The following is an 18,620-nucleotide window of genomic DNA, read 5'->3' as shown; positions in this document are numbered from 1 at the left end:
TCAACACACATAATGACCTCGTCTCGCTGATGTTCGGCAGAGTCCACCGGAGACACACAGAGTTCTCAGTGTTACTGTAAGGAGTTAAAATTGAATACTGTGCATACAAAGGAGGTAAGATACTCAGAGGTCATGCTGCTGCTCCACAGCACTGATATGTTCCAGTGTTGAGAGAATCGAAAACATGCATGCAGATGTAGAGACCATCCTCAAAAAAAGCAAAAAAACCAAAACAAACCAAGCCAAATTGGAATTGTCACAGCAAACCCACGCAAAGCAAACCTCATCTGTTTTAACACTGACCATATCATCTCCATCCACTGCAGCCAGTTATCATTGAGTGATTCCATCTCCAGCAGTCTCAAGATGAACAGGAAATTAAAATTTCAAAGATCTGCAGTTAGGATAAATCAATGGAGACAGATCAATGTTCATTGAAATTTCATGAACTTTGAGCCAATACAGATGAAAAAAACCTAGACAGTTACAGTCTCCAGCAGATATTGCTCCTGCAACAGATAAAATGTAATTAACACGGTTAAAAGGGAGCAATGTTACAGATTGCACATCCATAATTTCAGACTCCCTTCATATCGGCCGCATTATTAGAAAGGGCCAAAGACACCTGTTCAATCCTCTTAGATGACATCTAAAGTATGTGTGCCACTTCTCTAAGGACGTCGGCGGACTTTCACACATTACCGGCCAACAGAAATCAAATGGGTTCCCTTCACAGCTGATTGCAAGCGCAAATTAATATTGTAAAATGAAGATCAATACATGGACGGGGCACAGATCGATGACGGCTAAATTACGGCCGCGTTTTCCCCCTCATTCAAGATGAGTTGTGTTTTCCTCTCAAAGTCAATACCGTGCTGCCTCCCTCATTCATTTCTCAATAAACTTGCCGATGAATTTCAATCAAAATGCGGCAGTGGAAGGAGGAGGAGGGGGTTGTGGAGTTCTTTTAAAGCCCGTTGGGTGTGGATCGTACTGAAAATGGGGCAAGAAGAGGAGGTAGAGAGGGGAGGAGGAGGGGAAAGATCCTCGTCTATCAAGAGCCCCCCTCCTCGCCTCCTCCGTCTATCTTTTCTGTGGCAGAGGACTGATGCTGTGACTTAGTGAGGACAATCCATTTTAGGAACCATTACAAAACAGACCCCTAACGATACAGTGGGACAAAAAGTGGGTCCAATTAAAATTAAATCAATGAATACCATCCTTACTGGGCGGAAAAAAAACACAGACACACACACACACACACACACACACACACACGCACTTTCATATTTCTCTTGAAAGATATCCACAATACATTTCACAGAGAGATGTAATGGGGGGAAAATACATGCTCAACTGCAAGTACTTATTTCAATCAATTTCCTGGAGCTGGATTTCACAGGTCACTTGCTGATAACACGCTGTGGAATAATGCCACAGTGTGCTTCTCAAAGCCTACCTGACAAGCTGCCTGACAGTGGGGGAGTGCAAGCACGTGTCACGTCAGCCCTCTAATTGGACACAAGGACCTTCCTCCGTGGAACCTTGTCGCGCTCCACACAAGCTCACAAGGCCTTCAAACCAGGCCCATCTAACTTGGCAATGAGTGTCTGCTCCTCTCCTGTGGAGCTGGTGCTAAATACCAGAGTTGTAATGAGACAGGCAGGTATGAGGATATGGCTAGTGGATAACATGCTTTGACACATGCTAAAACTGTTGTGCCAACTGGTTACAACCCACTTGACTGTGGCGATGACATTTATAAATGCCTATTTCATCCTTACTTGCTGCAGTTCGTACTGCGGGGTGATTTTTTTTTTTTTTTTTTAATTCAGCACTCTGCAATGCTGTGTGTAATGGATTTAGGGATTTTAAATATACAAGGCGTATATGAAGTATTTGGTGTGTCCTCCTCTAAAGGCGATCTGTTTACATACCGCCCTGAATGCCTTTGATTATAGCATATCTTTGCTGTAGGCCACACCCCATCACTGACCAGCAACCACCACAGTACCAAACCCAACCCTGCAGGACAGGAAATGAAAAGGAAGCTCTCCATCTGATCAGCTTGTGAGTCTGGGACTTCAAAGTGACGGCAGGGCGGAGAGGAGTGCGAGGATAGGCCCAATTCACAAGCTGAGCGGCGCAGGGCCCGATCTGATGTGGTCCGATAAAGATGTCTGTGTTTGTTTATTTAATGTTTGTGCGAGAGGAGTGTCCGAGACTGCATAACATTTTGTTCCTCTTTCTAAGAGCGGAACAGGAACTGAGTTTAATTTTGGATTTGAGAACTAGGTATCACTATTTATATCTCTGATGTGCTGCACTAAAAGGTTGCTGGTCTAGTTTGGTTGGACATCTATTATACGTGCATATAAAGACATAGAAATTATGTATATATATAATTATCTATATGTAGAGAGAGATAATTTCTTAAATATATATTTATATAGATTTTTTTTTTTTATTTTGACTTTCATAAAGTAAGAAATCAGAAAAAGTGAAGCTTAACTAAAAAAGAGACCTTACTTCTTCTCTATGAAAGTCTTCCTTTTCCATCCCTTACAGGGCTGACATTTCTTGATCTCCACCAGTATTGAGTGAAGCACACATGACCCCTTTGTCCTTATGTTGATGAATGACTGCCTCATACCCATTTTGTCAGATTTTGGTGCAGTGGAGTCGATAGCGTCACCTTGACGAGGAAAGTTTGTGATCCATCAGCCCTCAAGGCTGTCTGGCCTCAACTAGGGCCGGGCAAGAGCAGCTCACTGTATGGGGGCATCTTCTCCATCCAAAATCCTTCACCCAGTGTGCTGCGATCTTGTGAGGTCGAACGAACGACTCTTATTACTGCCGCTTTACAGTGAGGAGGAAAAAAAAAACAAAAAAACACTTGACTTGTACTAATAGCTGAGAAGCCATGCTGGTCACCAAAGGTCTGAAGACGAAGCACCCTGTCAGTGCCCAGCTTGGGAAATTAGCAAATAATGTTCCCTTCCCCCTGACAAATGTGTGACAGCTCGCCTTCGCCAATCATTCTCTCCTAACGTTATGATGCATGTCCTGGATCCCCACTGGAGGATACAGGCGAAGTTTACTGACCCTCAATTTACCCATGACAAATGGGGTCCCGGTAAATGTGCGTTTTCTGGGGCGCGGAAGGGGTTCATTTTAAGCAATCCTGGTTATGTGGATGTCACTGATTAGGATAAATAGTGGCTGAGTGTGTTAGGACTGCTTGCAGAACCATATTACCAAGGGCCTGCATCGTTGCCCCTGGAGGGGAGCTCTCGTGGAAACTTGGCCAAGATAGAAAACCAAAAGCTCTGATGCAATTAGGAGCTTAAATTGGATAAATTGTACGGTCAAAGTTTTTATTTATGATTTACTCTTTCATACAGTGCTATAACTATGCAGTAAAAAGGTTAAGACGCCGCAAATGGGGCCAAAAATGGACACTTTCTGTTCGAGAAATATCTGTTCAAACCAGCATGTACTGTTTGCAGTGCTTAATAAAGTGGGAAGTATAATAAAGTATTGACCTCAGGTACAGCCAGGACTTTCTCCTTTTGATTTTCTACAACCTTGCTGACAGTTAGACCAATGGATAACCAATACATGGATTAGACAGAGGACAAGCTAGCAAGCTCTAAGGGACAACATTTTGTTAGAAGGTAAAAGGTATAGACTGTAAAACAGCAAATATAGCCAACATGTCATTTCCTTTAAAAATGTGCCAATTAAAGTACAGATATAAGCTCCTTGAAGCAGTCTGTAAACTACAGTCTACTAAAGTTTTATATAGTATGTCTGTTTGTCTCATTAGTGTTTCAAGCATTCAATAGTCAATGCCAACAGGATTATTTGACATACACTACAGGGTGCTCTCTTTCTGAGAATGGATTGTGAGTTTTGGAGCCGTTCCAGGGTACTAACCCGAGTGAGGACGTGTCCCTGTGCTGTTCGAATTGGCTGCAGTCTCCTCTGTGTTGACTCTTGGTAATTTGTGATAATTTCTTAAATTGAGCGAGTTAAATCTCCACAATTAGGGTGGCGGTGCAAGAAGAGTCAACATGAAGGAGAAAAAAGTCTAAAAAGGCACTCCTCTCAAGCCGTGCTCTCAAGTCACGCTTGAAGCCATATGCTTTGATAACTAGACCTTTGATATGCACATGTTGCTCTCCAGTATGACACCGGGACATTTTGTGCCTTTTAGACAGCACCCTGTCACTACATGCCCTTTTCAGCCCATGTAATTTGCTATTGTAACTCCAGGTCATTTCAAACCCATTTGCTCATGTAGTGCCATTTTTTTTTCAAGTGCTGTAACACAGAAAGAAAAGCTATGGTTTGAAATGAGCTGTTTCACTCTTAAATACATGATCCACTCTCCTGCACTCAGTGCGTCAGTCTATTCACTTTTTATTGTCTGGGAGAAGTAGCTAACATCTTTTCACCTCGCAATTACTGTACATACGGAGTCAGTGCTACCTCATTGAAGCGTTATGCATTCTGCTCTCTTTAACGGGTTCATTCTCTCAAGCGTCAACCCTTGTACAATCAGGGTGAGCCACACAGGGAATAGCAGAGCAGAGGAGCCGGACCTGTCTATTGGTGACTTTCTCTTTTAATTCAGCGCACTAATCAATTGTACCACCGTTGCCTCCAGGGGTAATTGTATCTTTATACTAACTGGAAGTGAGTAGGAACCCAGGGAAGACAGAGAGGAAGAATGAGGGGGAAGAAATCAACAAAGATAGAGAGAAGGGGACACGTTTCCCCAGTAAAACCTGATGGTAATCATCCCAATCCGCTTAGCCTCTGTGACTAATGGGGTCTGTTCTTAAGGGACCTGGCACTTTCACCAGGGTGCTATAGAAGCCATTAATGTCTTAACTTATACACCTTCTCAGGGCTGTGCAGTAACACATGTACACACAGACACACACTGGCGCACACACATTTCCTCCCTCTCGCTCGCTCTCACACAAACAGACACACATACACTTACGCAGCCACACTACACTCCTGTTTCATTATCCTGGTGCCTTGTTGGCCTCTGCTCCGCTCCTGCTAGGGAGGTTAAATGCAGGAGAGCTGGGCCAGACTGCACGGTTGGAGGAGAAGGGGACGGATGGCTGGGGGTGGTAGTGGTGGTTTGGGGAGCGAGAACGAGAAGGGGGGGGGGGGGACTTGATGAGAAACAGCTGCCCCAGGATGGAGGGGTCTGGATAGGGGTTTGGTGGGGGGGGTGGGGGTCCAGCCCCCACTTTGCAATTCTGCTGTGCTCAAGGCCAGGGCTGTGCTGGAGGCCTGGGGGAAGTGAGAGTGCTTTGACGCGCCCCCCGTTTCATTCTGCCCATCAGAGTAAGAACAGACAGAGGCTTCCAGGTCAGACAGGCTCTGACCCCCACAACCTCTGTCTCCTCACCAATGATGACAGATAAGACCACCACTTCCTTCTGTTAGCCAAGATAATCAGATCCCTTACTTATAGTGTGACACACACACACCCTCTCTGCCTCACACACACTTCTCTCTCATCTCTTTGCGCACTTTCTCTCCTATGAATTTATGTTGAACACACATGAGAATAACTTCAGACGCACTCATGCACTTAACCTGGATATTGCGTTTCTAATATGATTCATAAAAAATGAGACCACGGTTTGCCTTACAAAATCAGCAAATTAGCAGGAAGCATTATCTGTCTCACAACAGGGCAGATAAAGAGAATTGGCAGAATGAGTTATCCTGACAGCTTGAGTTTAACAGAGCTTGGCAGCGCCCTTGTATGATGGCAGGTCAGAGGGGGATCGAGTTGCACTTGTAGGTGCCCCTCCATGAAAAACCTTTTCGCTAGCAGTGCAGATCTCACACATTTTAACATTCAGCAAGCATGGCCCTGGTTAGTTCATTATTAGCGCCTGGACTTGGGGTTGAGGGCTCCATCCAGACAGAGAGAGGAGGGAGAGGGGGGGGTGCACAGGAGAGGCCTGGAGAAAGAGAGGGAGTGAGGAAAAGAAGGTTCTGACTCACCAGTATAGACAAATCTCCCAGGGGCACCTTTGCAGAACTGCTTGGACTTGTAGGACAGCGTGACTTCCACAACACCGGGGATGTGCCGAGGAGGAGTCTGGACGCGGATGGCGTGAGGAGTTATCAGCTGGATTTTGAAGGAAAAGAAAAGAAATAATTAGCCCTGTGCAATAAGAAACTAGAGCATCTGTGCTGTTAAAAGTACTGGCTGGAAAGTTTGTTTGGAGTGGGACAGATTTTTCAACACTCAAACTGATCTGTGACACAGATCATACCTCACTCCATACGAGCATGGTGCCGAACACAACTTGTAGGCCGTCAAAGAAGTTGTCTCCTATGATGATGACAGTGGCTCCTCCAGTGGTCCATCCCTCACTGGGGCTGATAGCCTTGATGCACGGGGTGGCTGCTTATCCAAGACAAAGAGAAGAGCAAATTCAGCACCTAGGCTTCAACAGTCGGGGCCCATGTCTATTTCCACAAAGACACATTACTGCATCGGCTCCACGTTCAGCCCTCCATGTCTCTCTCACAAAGACAAATCATGGAAATTGCCCCTGGAAAAAAAATGATGGATTTGTCCTTTAAGGCACGAGAATCAAAATCATTTATCAGCGCGCTGGAGTGGTGTAGTTAAGCAGACCCTTCAAATGGTCCACTTCACAAAGGCTAAACGCCGGGCTCGCCAGGAAAATGATTTGATGGAGCAAATTATGTGTCAGGGCAAATGTAGCTATCAGAATTGATTAAGCATGCACCGCCATGTACAGTAGAATTTCAAAGTTGAACACATCTTAAATGAGTCAAGAATACAGGCTGTTATAGTGGGAATGACAAGCTAAAGCTTTGCTGGTTCATGTTATTTCATTACCTTTGTTCTGCATATGTAGTACAGTACAGGCACACTGAGTGTAGTTTCAGGTTTCATAACGTGAAATGCACTCATGAATTATTCAGATTGAGTTTTTTTCTTTTTTTTCCTCGTGATCGATTCAATCCATTTCATATTGTTTATTACAATGCTTTTCATCTGGCATGACTTCTGCTACGTAGCTCTGCCATTCATCAACAGTCTGGGTTGTTATTATAATCTAATTTGAGTGATCTGGTGCCTCACATCCACTGTCATTTGATGCATTACCTTAATATGGTGTTCAGCACAACACCGTGTTTACAACAGAAATAGCATGACAGCTCGCCATAAAATAGCAATATCAAATTTAATCTATTTCCATCAATATCTTTTAATACACTATGAATTGTGCATGTTTTCTCGACTCCTCAACATGTGAGCAACTATTTCAGCAAGTTCCTTTTTCCTTTACAAGCTCAGTTCTAAACCTCTATTATCCTTTCCATCCAGTAAGTAAATCACAGTCGGCCATTGTTGTATGGATCACCTCAGACAAGACATCTCCCTTTGTTTGCCTTGCTGTTGGGTCTGTTCAGGTCATGTTTGCTCTCTCTCTCTGCCCATAAAGTGCACACACACACATTGGTACTACAGGGAATCTGACTTTAACAGGCGCTGTTGACTTCATGCTAATCACCTCGTACAGATTTTCATTTGTGAGGCCTGGAGGAGTGACATTTGCTTTCCTTAATTGCGAAGCGGAGCGTCTGAAAGAGGACCAACCCTCTATGGGCATGCTGGGCCCCCTCTAAGGGCCTGACCTTCATCAGTGCGGACGATTACAGCAAATAATTCACCCTTCAAAATTACTGTAAACAAATTGACTTTGGGGATGAGAGAGAAGGGGGGGGGGGGGGGCAGGAAGGAGGAGGAGGCAAGAAGAGGGCCTGATGGTGACGGTGACTGTTGGGGGGCAGCTGCAGCCTGAAACCTACGACAGGCATACACAATCACGCATAAACGCACACACACACACACAAACACAGACGCACCAATCTCGGAAATCCCAGTGCCCCCTCCCACACACAGAAGGACCCATGGAGAGGCAGCGACTGAGGCCCTAAGCCGTCCACCCTTCTGCCTGAAAATTTGCATATGTCTCAATGCACAGACAGAGAGGGGAGCATGTGCTGAATGGGGACCGTGGCGAAGTGGATTACACAGTCAGCGCAGGCGATCTGATGACAGACACGCACAATGCCCCCTCAGCAGATGATAGGCATCATGAGGAGTGGACGGATGAGGATGCAAAGAGCGCTGCATCACTAAGTCTTTGCAAACTTTGGTGGGTTACAGTAGAGGAAAATGACTCGATTTGAATTCATATTTCATGGCTTGTTTTTTTTTTTGGGGGGGGGGGGGTTACCCTATCAGTTTTGTGTGTTTAAATTTATTTAAATTCCACTTTGCTGTGAAATGACCCCAGGCGCCCGATCTGTGATCCATCCTAATCTTTTTCCTCTCTGGTGAGGTTAGCCGTAGAGGACGTCAAAACTGATCTGAGATCTGAGCAGAGGAGGTCTCAGCTCTAGTATTGTGACACTCAAACAGGTCTGATATGGCCCCGCGAAGCCGTCCTTTGTTCTGCCTGCTGAAATGTGTTGTAATTGTGCTGTGGGATGTCCAGATGGTCGGTTGATAGTGCAGCTGATGGGATTATACCTTTTACCTCTCCCTGGGCCATCTGTTCCCTTTGACTCTCCCTCACTCCGTTTCTCTCTCTCTCCTTCTGCCCCTCTCTCACTCTCAACCTCTCTCTCTCTCATCCTCTCTCCTTCTCTTTCTCCTTTCCTCCTCTGCTTTCCCCCCCTTCCTTCTTTTCTCCCTCTCTTTCTTCCTCTTAGGCCCAGCAGTCTGGATTCACTTGTCTTTATTGCATAAACCCTAACAGCATTACAGCCACTTGGCATGCAAATGAGGCAGGCGCTGCAGGCTCTATGCTGAGTCTCCTATATTGTCTGGGGCTCTATAATGGTGGAACTGAGCTAAGGAACGTGTGTGTGTGTGTGTGTGTGTGTGTGTGTGTGTGTGTGTGTGTGTGTGTGAAAGAGAGAAAGGGAGACAGAGTCTGTGTGTGTCGGTGCTGTGCTGTTCCTGTGTGTCTGTGTGTGGGGGGGGGTGTCGCTGTGTGTGTGAAAGACTCGACTATTTGTGAGCATGTTTATGCACCTTTGAGCCTGAATCTATACATGTTTGAGTGACAGGCAGCCACAAAGCACATTCGTGTCTGAATGCATAATATGCTTGTTGTGTGACAGTACACACAAGTGAACAAAAATGTCACATGGTGAGATTCAGTCTGTCATCCACAGGCTATCCCGTGTGCGCGCCAATAGGGGGCAGCACCTCTTGATCAATGCGAGGCGAGAGGCACAAGTGCAGCGTGAGCTTTAGAGGAAGGATGCCTCTCTGTTTCAGCCACAGTCAGCCAGACACATATCTGAGGCTTCTCGCCCAGTGAACTCACAAGGAAGAATGTGTTGCTAATTTAAAGCACGCTGTCTGTCTGTCTGCGAGTTGTCAGAGCACTATGGAGGACATGGCTGGAATTACATTTTATGACCGGGGTCTCCTTTTCTCACGTGTCACGTCTCTGTTTGTTAAAGGTGACTCAAACAAAAGCAAGTGATCGTTGTTGATGCATGTTAAATTAGTTTGTTATGGAGCTGAGCCTGGGAGGGAGGGAGGCGGGGGGTGGGGGGTGGTTGGGTGGGGGGTCTCAACTTGTGAGAGAGCGCACGGGGGTGAGCAGAGGGAAGGTGTATTAAAGTTATTAGACAAAGACGTGTTCAACTGGGCGGTTGACAATAGCTTCTTTTCTTGCTTTACGGGGCGTCACTCTGCTGCTTTGAAGAGTGTGGTGAAGAGAGGAAGAAAAGGATGGGTTGGGGCAACCTGTGAAGAACACAAGCACACACACGCATAGACAGACACTCACCCACACACAACACATGGGGCCCCATGGGAGTGGAGGAACATGGAGGCGAGGGCTCAACCTCTTTAATTGCTCCCCTCATTAAGAAACTGGTTGCTAGGCGATCCACACCTATCGTGTCATAAACGTGAAACACACAAACAGAACGTCAGCGAACATAATGACTTTGGTGCTCCGGGCAGGACTTTAATTATTTGATTTTGTTCTCCAGTAGAGGAGTCATTAATAAAGACAAAAACAAATAGATTAGCTTTTTCCCCCACTAGGACTAGAGAGCACTGAGATATATTAATTGTCTAGTCTTTTTTTTTTTTTTTTTTTTTTTATTAGTCGTTGTTGTATTAAACATTACATTTGCTTTTGGTGATAGAACCATTAATGCCCATTAATGTGTAGAGAAGCTTGTTTTAGTCAGTGGTGTATATAAACTGTTTGCCCAGCCATAATTGGCTCTTGAAATCTGAAGATAAGCAATTTGCACAATTGGCCCGAGTCAGTTCTCTCCCTTTTTTTTTTTTTTCTTACAATCTTTCAGCTGTGTGCGCTCCCATCTGCGAGTGGAGGCCATGAGGGTCATAAGGTTATGTTTAGTGCGTTTTACTTTTTGGATTTCCCATGGTTTGGTGGTCCTTCTTTTCTCTCTTTTGGCTGAGCAGGCAATCAGTCTATCATATGGAATCAGTTGGAAGAAAAACAGTAAGTTCTGTTTTTCTCATAGGCCGCCCCCCCCCCACCAACCCCTCCACACACACACACACACACACACACACACACACACACACACCATCAACCCACCCTTCCCTCCCCCCTCCTTTCTCTCTTTCTCCTTCCCCCTGTTTCAGCTCTCTCACAGCTAAATCTGCAGAACCCAATGACAGGAAATTGACCTCACAGCCAAATTCTTAAGCAATTTGATCATGTTTCACATCGGCTTTTAGGACAAATGTAGGTGCATTAGGAGACTGGAAGTAGTATAACATTTTAAAATCACGACTCTGAGTGCCATTGTTCTCATTGGCGATATCGAAATGATAAATACAGCGAGTGATGCGTACGATTTCCAGCGAATGCGCAATAATAGATATGCAGGAGGCAAAAAAGCAACTCAAAGAGTAAAAAAATGAAAGTGATGGAGGAACAAAAAGATTCTAAGGAACTAGAAGCAACTAGGTGTGCGGTTTGTAAAATGGGAGGACGTCTGAAAGAAAGTATGAGGAAAAAGGAGCGTAGCAAATTATAAGATGTAAAAATGTGCCTACCATTCTCCAGATAAGGAGGCGTACCTTCTGAAGGGTCGAGTCTGCGAGCCCTTCGCCCATGCTTGGAATTGTTGTGTACGAACATGTTGTCTGAAACAGCCAAGACATGGCCGTCCACATTGACGGTCGTCGATACGACAACCTGCAACAGGAGTGAAGGTGAAACACGCAATTTAATAACAACAATCAGAGGAATACGGTGTTACATTCTCACTTATGTTCTGGGTTGCAGCGGATACATGAATGCTTCATAAGTCCTGTGGTGTCCAGGTACCTGCCTGTGTGCCATTGATTACCATTGTCAGACCTCCTGAAGTGGTTGTTCTCTTTGCACATATCACGTTACCCTGCTTCTCGGCCATTTTGTTTTTGCTTTTTAGTGTCTTGCATTTGTGTACGCCTAATTGACTTTTCAATCGCTAAAATACCATTTCCGTTTAGCCACTCTACCAACTGTCATCATAGCCGAAGCTCAGAATTATTGATCAGCTTGTCCATCTATTTGAGGATGGAAGGCCTCCCTTTTAAAATATTACTGGAGTCATTAGCAACTGAACCGTACTCCATCCCATCACTCAACAAACATTTTACTAGGATCGGATTCCAAGCCACACTCCATATTTCATAATGCTTATTTTTGTTGTTGTTTTTTTGGCTACCACATCTCCAAACAGTGAGCCGCATGTGAATGGCCAAAGTGTTTCTGAGCCGGAAACAGAGAGCCCCTCTCAGGTTTGCTTCGCCGGTGAGTGACCTCGGTGTAGCAGTGGAATTTAGGGGGGCGCTTTTTTTGGTTGGTTTGGGAAGGGTGGGGGTGTAAGGGGAGGAGGGGAGAGAAGGGGAAGTGAAAGAGCTCCATTCTTGTGAGCAGGTTCAGAGCTGGGCCAAGCTGAGGATGATGGATTGGGCCCTCTCTGGCCTCCAGCTGGTTTTTGGGGGTAATAAGTGGAGTGGAAGGCATGCAGAATACACAACTTTGGCCAGAGAAACACCTATGGTGGAGCATCTGGGAAATCTATTTAGGGAAAAATGGCATACTAACTGTTGGACTGATGACAAGGGATGCTCATCAGCAAAAACAAAACAAAACAAAACAAAAATCCAGAATCTTGTTATTTCAGACTTAATGCGCATGTTTTAGCTTTGCAAAAAAGAGTGATGCTACAACTTTCTTCTTTCTTGCATTCCTTTTGACACACGGGAGTGAGAGGTGAAAGCCCTTGGTGGCTGTCATGCATCAGTCCACATTCACCCTGAGGGAAGATTTGAGGAGGCAGGGGAGGTCTGATGGTGGTGACATCAGGAGGGGACACCCTGTCTTGCCTGTTTCATGTCTGGGCTTCCTCCTGGAGGATGCTGGCTTGTGTGTCTATCACAGAACAGTGCTGTCAGTGACAGACGCCCTCCTGCAGTTTGTCGCTATCCTGATAGGACAAATCACACTAAACTCTCACTCTCTCACCTTGACCTAGTGGGCTGCTTGTGGTGAAAATGTCTGAGTAGGATGGATGGATGGTTGGATAAATGGATCAGCAAGGGGGGGTCAATAATTTCAAGGCTCAACTACCTGACACATTAGAAGTGAGAGGGTTAAAGAAGCTGTAAAAGTGCTCAACGGTCATGTCCTTTTAGTATAAATCGCAGCATTTTGTCAGCCCGCAATAATGATGGTTTTCAGATGGCTCAACATGGTTTTCACTGGCTGCACTGAGAGCTGCATATATGTGTGACTTTAAGTGTATGCATATGTGTGTAAGAATGAGAGCGGGATGTAGAGAAAGCAAATATATGCACTCCTAGCATGTATGGGAATGCATCCATATGCGTGTGTGTCCGCGTGTGTGCGTGCTTGCGCATATGTGTGTATAAGAAGGTATGCGTTTCCGCTGCCAGACAGATCCTGAGTTAACACTGTTGTTACATGTGGTTGGATCGTCCTCCCCTCTGCGCTGGGGCTCAGAAAGCTGTCAGGAACACAATTGATGACACTCTTAAATCCTATATCCTTATTTGTGTCAGATGGTATTCCCTAATAAATATTCTGTCCAGAGTGCACAGGACACAGAATCCTTCACTCTCTCTTTCCCTGGTTGTTGCCTCCTTCAGTGCCAATAATAGAATTCGATTCATATGTGAATGTGTGTCGATGTGACTTAGCGCGGTTGCACACCTGCGTGAGTGCAAAAAGAGAGACAGACAGCGAGAGACAGAGACAGAAATAGACAGAGCATACATGTGAAATAGATTCACCTGGAATCTGCGCATGTCTCGTGGATTCCCTGCATTCTTCAGACAGTTCTGATTGCACTTGAGAAAGAACTTTAGGAAGAATCTGAAAGAGAGCACAAAACAAAGGCAAAAACCATTGATTAGTATACCTTTAAAGCTAAATTAAGAAATGGCAAAGTTGTGGGAATATTTAAGAGAGAGTGATCAAACACTCCCACGTCTGATTCATTCATCCATCCAGTCAGAAACAAAAGTGATGTTACACTGAGTGTCAAAGTCGCCTTATTTATCAGTCCCTCAAAATCAAGAGCATCAGTCTCTTTGTCATCTTATTCGCCTCACCTGAGTTCATAGGTCTTTCCCAACACCCATCTGCCACTAACATACAGGAAGTCACTTGATATTCCACCCACCTCTTTAATCCCAGGACACCCCCTGTGCAATTAAAGTTCTCCTGTTCAATAGGGAAGCAAATGAGGCCCACCTGTGACCAGGTCTTGTTTGAAGAGCATCAGGGATAAAGGACCTAACAAGGTGAGAGCGCGCCACAAAACTTATAGTCCTGTCAGGCAATTAGGCGGACACTCCTGGGACCACCGTATGCCACACACACAGACACACAAGCATAACGTAGACACACACCCATGCACTTGTGGGTGGGTGAGGCAATTATGCCACAAATTACAACCTGGCTAATCGTCTCTGAACAAATGTCACGTCTGAGTGAGATCTGGGCTTGGTTAGTTTGTAAGCTGCCTTCGTCTCCCACTTTCTCGGGGGTTTGCGCAGAATTTGTTGCTAAAGCCTTGTATTGAGAGCTGAATATCAGATGTGGCGCCATAGACATAAAATAGTTAAAAAAGAGGAAGATTAACAACAAGGCCAATAAGAAAAATTGTCTCATACGCAGCCCATTGTGCAAAATCTTACACAACTACACAGAATAAACAATGAAATTGACTTGTTTTTGCAAATTCTCCCCACAGAATCATGACTGATTGTGCTTTTGCTTTCTTCCGATTCATTATAAACACCGTGCCGTGATATTTATTTTTCATCACATTGCACTAGCATTACTATATGCAATACTGTGGTTTCCATTGTAACACTACCTTGGCTCACAGAATCACAGCGGCTCATTGGATTACCATAGATTGCACCATAGATTGCACGGCCATTTCATTCAGCTAAATACAGTGGCTTGTGTGGCCTGCGAGGACGCTTTCGCAACACTTAAGACTTCTCGTTCGCCCAGTGGGATCCTGGCCAGGCCATAAATCAGAGTCTGAAATGACCCTTCTAACCCTGGCCACATTAACACATGCACTGGTCATTTAGAAGCGTTCTTCGATAGACTCCTATACCTTGTGCTTCACTGAGGGCCCAGGAGGGAGAGGAGAGGTGAGAAAATATTTTCACTCCACATCCAAGGAGCTTTGGCTCGGACATCAATAAAAGACATTTTAACCCATGCCAGAATGCTGATTGCCTGTCGGCGTGTGGTGAGGCCATAAAAAACCTGACTTGTCATTAGTGCATTTCGCTTGATTGTGTTCACTGTGTTTTCGGGTTGCATCTGTTGGCTGATCATCAAAATGACCATTATGTACTCTAATTCCCTGACCCTGTTTTTATTTCCCCAAAGAGTCATAATGTAGAGCAGCAGACATCTGCGGAAAGCAGACCTGAAATACGACTTTTATTTGTCTGTCGCCTCTCATACAGATTGGGTAAGGCCACAGTGTGTGTTTGTGGGTGCGTGCGCGCACATCTACACACACGCACACGTGTGAGCGTGTGCATGTGCGTGTACATACATCACCCATTGGTAGACAATTTATGTCAGAACAGGAGATAGAATACATTTCCCAGGCAATGCATTGACTTCATAAAAGAAACACATTACTTTCAGAGTTAGTCTTGTCTCTTTTCTCGGATACTTTAATGCTTTTACATACTGTTTCTACTACAGCGAAACCAAAAGTTAAGAAACAATAAACACAAGAAATTGAGTGCCCACGCTATCATAAAGTAGCTCCTTTATGTTTACTGTTATGAAGGCAATTAAGCACAATTTCTCCGCTAAAAAGATAAGCTTAATTTTCATAGTCCGCAGCAGTGGCAGTGCTATAGCATCCATTACATTTGAGTTGGTTAAGATTCTCTATGAGCACAGTGCAAATTGGTCCTTGGTGAACAGGAGAGCAATTAAGACAAGGCCCCTCTCTCTCTCTTTTACTTCTTAAATATCTACAGAAGTTTGTGCTGGTGTTTTGGCACGCACAGAGACAAAAGGAGGTTGTTTAATTGTTTTTTAATGGGATATCAAGTCGTCGCTGCCATTAGATGTTGGCAATGGAGGGCAAAGGGGGATAGAGAGAAAGAATGAACTGCAATTAGGTTTGATTAAAGCTATCCTTCTCAATAATCAGCTGTTCTGACAGGACAGGGGGACCCTGGTGGCCGCTGAGATGGAGGAAGGTGTTGAGTGATATTAAGGCCAATGAAGGGGATATTAACATGGCTAATTAAAGCTCTTCCAAAGCCGGGCGAGGAGGCTCTCAGTGGACCGCACTGGATGAAATAATCGGCCAAGGCAGCTATCAGTTGGAGGAGAGAGAGAGAAAGGGAGTGCGGGAAGGGGTGGGGTGTAGTCCATCTGAGGGAAGGGGGGAGTATAGGGAGGGATAGTGGGAGGCGTAAAGGAAAACTATGAAGTGTGAAGAAAGACAAAGAGGAAGACATCGACAGGCATATAGAGAAAGACTTCCAGCACAGCCGTGGAAGCTCATTTTGACATCAACCCTCTCTGTCTGCATGCCCGAAGTCTGCCAGTATAACTAAGACCTGACATCAGCTTTTATCTCCGACAGCTAGTCATACAGGTCCACAAATCAACGTTAAAACAATCCTGCTCCTGCCTTGGTCTAAGGCAATTAATACGATTCTCCTGTAGTACCTCCATGCTCGCCCACTGCCGAAGCTACTAATCATGCCATAATGATTTCTCTCCCTCTGGTCAAAGGGGAAATAGATTGTCTCTTTAGTAATGCAGCAGGCTCGGCGCCTTCCACTCCCTGGCTTCACAGACCCGGTAATTGAGGAGAAAAAGGCCAACTTTGGCACTTTGACTGATTTGAGGGCTGCTAGACCCTCTTATCTTTACTCTGATCATTTTAGGCTGACACTCAAAGGAAGACCCATCGCCCTAATTCTAGCTCACCCTCTCCCATCATCAAACAGAGAGGGGAATAGGGAAAAAAAAAAAGAAGAGAGAGGGGAAAAAAACAAACAGGCGAGGTGAGGAAGGCCTTCTCTCATTTAAATGGCCAACTTAATTGCAGGGTTGATGTCACTCATGCATAAATGTCCATCCCTTTGATTTGAGTGAAGAGGGCAAATAAGGATAATGTTGTATTATTAAGAAGGCTCCATCGACAGCGGAGGCGAGCCCGCCTGTCAATTTCATTCATTTTTTCTTAGCCATTCATTTTCAGATTTGGATTATTTTTAATGACTTGAAAATTTAAAGTCTGAGCTGGTTGGAATTATTTTCACTCGCTGCTTTCTTATATCGTGAAAGTGTGTTTTTTTTCTTTGATAGCACACCTTGTTCTTATTGTACAAGAACAAGAGCCTCCCTGTATTTGCTTAGGCCGTTACACAATACACTGACAGATGGCCACAGTATCTGTAAGAGTCAGGTATTGACAACTCTAAGCTCCTGATTGGTGCCCCGGCACTAATGACTAGCATGCAGTGTCCACAGCCGGCAGCCATGACAGTGAGGTCATCCGTTGCAGGGCGGTGAGTATCGATCACCACCCAGCTCCAGCCCATCACGCCCCAGCTGCCTCCCAGACTCAATGGGCCCCTGTTACAGGAGCCCTGTAAGAAACGGCTCCCAACACCAGACTACAATCTGCTGACACCAGATCTCTACGCTGAGATAGTAGTACACGGGTCAATAGCGTATCGGATTTCCAAAACGCCAGGGTCTTAATGTCAAGCCTCCTGCCTTCCCTACCTACTGCTCCAGTTATTAGGCACTCCACTGAACTGCATTCAGATCCCTGTTGTGACAAGGCCGAGCAGGTAAAACGAGAAATAGAGACACTTATAGATCTTAATCTTCCCGAACACTTATTTATGCAACTGAGTGGTCTCGGATACATGTGCCAGTTAAGTCCCTGGGAGGCCGAGCCGAGCCGCGCGTCCATTTCTGTCGTATTCTGACTCGCCGCTGTCTTCTCTCGTCAAGCGGAGCTGTTTTTCTCGCCTTAGCTGAAGTAAACCACAGCACATTAACAATATTTGCTCTACCCCTGTACAAGCGCCGAGGGACCAGACCCGCAGATCCTATCACTTCTTTATCAGGGAACAAGTGCCTCACTATCCAACCTTATTGGGTTTGGGAGATTAACCCCTTCCACTCTCGAGCTCTGCCCATCTCCTGCGAGAGCAGCAAGGCAGATGTCACTGTGATTATTATTGTTCGACATCAAATATCCCAACTACATGTCTCGGAGAATTTATTGGGTATTTCCAAGGCCTTTTTTTTAGTTTTATTCCTTTATTTTTTCTGCTGCTATTGTCAGTTCATTTTGTTGTTTCATATTTCATATTTTTGTTGGCGGTGTGTGTGTTGCGGCGGTGTCACAAATAATTTATGTGCTTCCTCTGCACCCTAAGATGTAGCCGTGTCCCTCCATTCATCCCTCTTTACCCTCTCCTCCACCATCCCCCTTTCTCTCTAATGGGCAGAGTGGCATTGACATTATTTCACTTGAGGATCCCTCACTCTGTCAATCCCTCTTCATTTGCTCCATGGCTACAGGACTCATTATGGTACCTCTTCCTCCTTCCTCCTTCTCTCTCGTACTCTCACTCATTCTTCTCACCTCCTCTCTCTCTCTCTCTCTCTCTCTCTCTCTCTCTCTCTCTCTCTCTCTCTCCGGACACTGTTAGTTTCTTACTTAAGAGAATCGCTCGTCTTCACAAATGGTTCCACGTCAAACCCACTCCCAGCAAGACCCACTGATTCCCTTCAGGCTTTGGCACAGGTTTACTGTAACAGATTAGACGTAGACTCGAAGCTCCTGCTAACTATCCATCACTTGCTAACAGTGGACTAAGGCTGTGCGCTTTATGCAGCTTTAAGCTCCAGCCCGCCACATACTGCATGTTTAGCCCCGAGCTTTCTCTCTGCCTCTCCCATCCCCTCACATCAAGATACTGCTGA

At 45.2% G+C, this 18,620-nt stretch overlaps 1 protein-coding gene across 8 annotated transcripts in view; it reads right to left on the bottom strand.

Annotated features, from left to right (window-relative positions):
* The window catches only part of LOC143327810 (transcription factor COE3), a 67,904-nt gene that overhangs the window by 14,537 nt on the left and 34,747 nt on the right, over positions 1–18,620 (bottom strand). For 2 of the 8 annotated variants that reach the window (XM_076742317.1, XM_076742312.1), the window contains exons 7-10: positions 13,400–13,481; positions 11,174–11,291; positions 6,318–6,451; positions 6,043–6,169 (exon numbers count right to left, since the gene is read on the bottom strand). In XM_076742317.1, the coding sequence (XP_076598432.1) occupies positions 6,043–6,169; positions 6,318–6,451; positions 11,174–11,291; positions 13,400–13,481 (461 nt within the window). Of the gene's footprint in view, positions 1–6,042; positions 6,170–6,317; positions 6,452–11,149; positions 11,292–13,399; positions 13,482–18,620 lie in introns of all 8 variants that reach the window. The other 6 variants (XM_076742314.1, XM_076742310.1, XM_076742315.1 and 3 more) reach the window with 3 other exon arrangements.

The sequence above is a fragment of the Chaetodon auriga genome, chromosome 11, assembly GCF_051107435.1.
Source record: "Chaetodon auriga isolate fChaAug3 chromosome 11, fChaAug3.hap1, whole genome shotgun sequence".
NCBI lineage: Eukaryota > Metazoa > Chordata > Actinopteri > Chaetodontiformes > Chaetodontidae > Chaetodon > Chaetodon auriga.
Note: the sequence above shows the minus strand (reverse complement) of the source record. Positions and strands in the feature narration are given on the sequence as shown.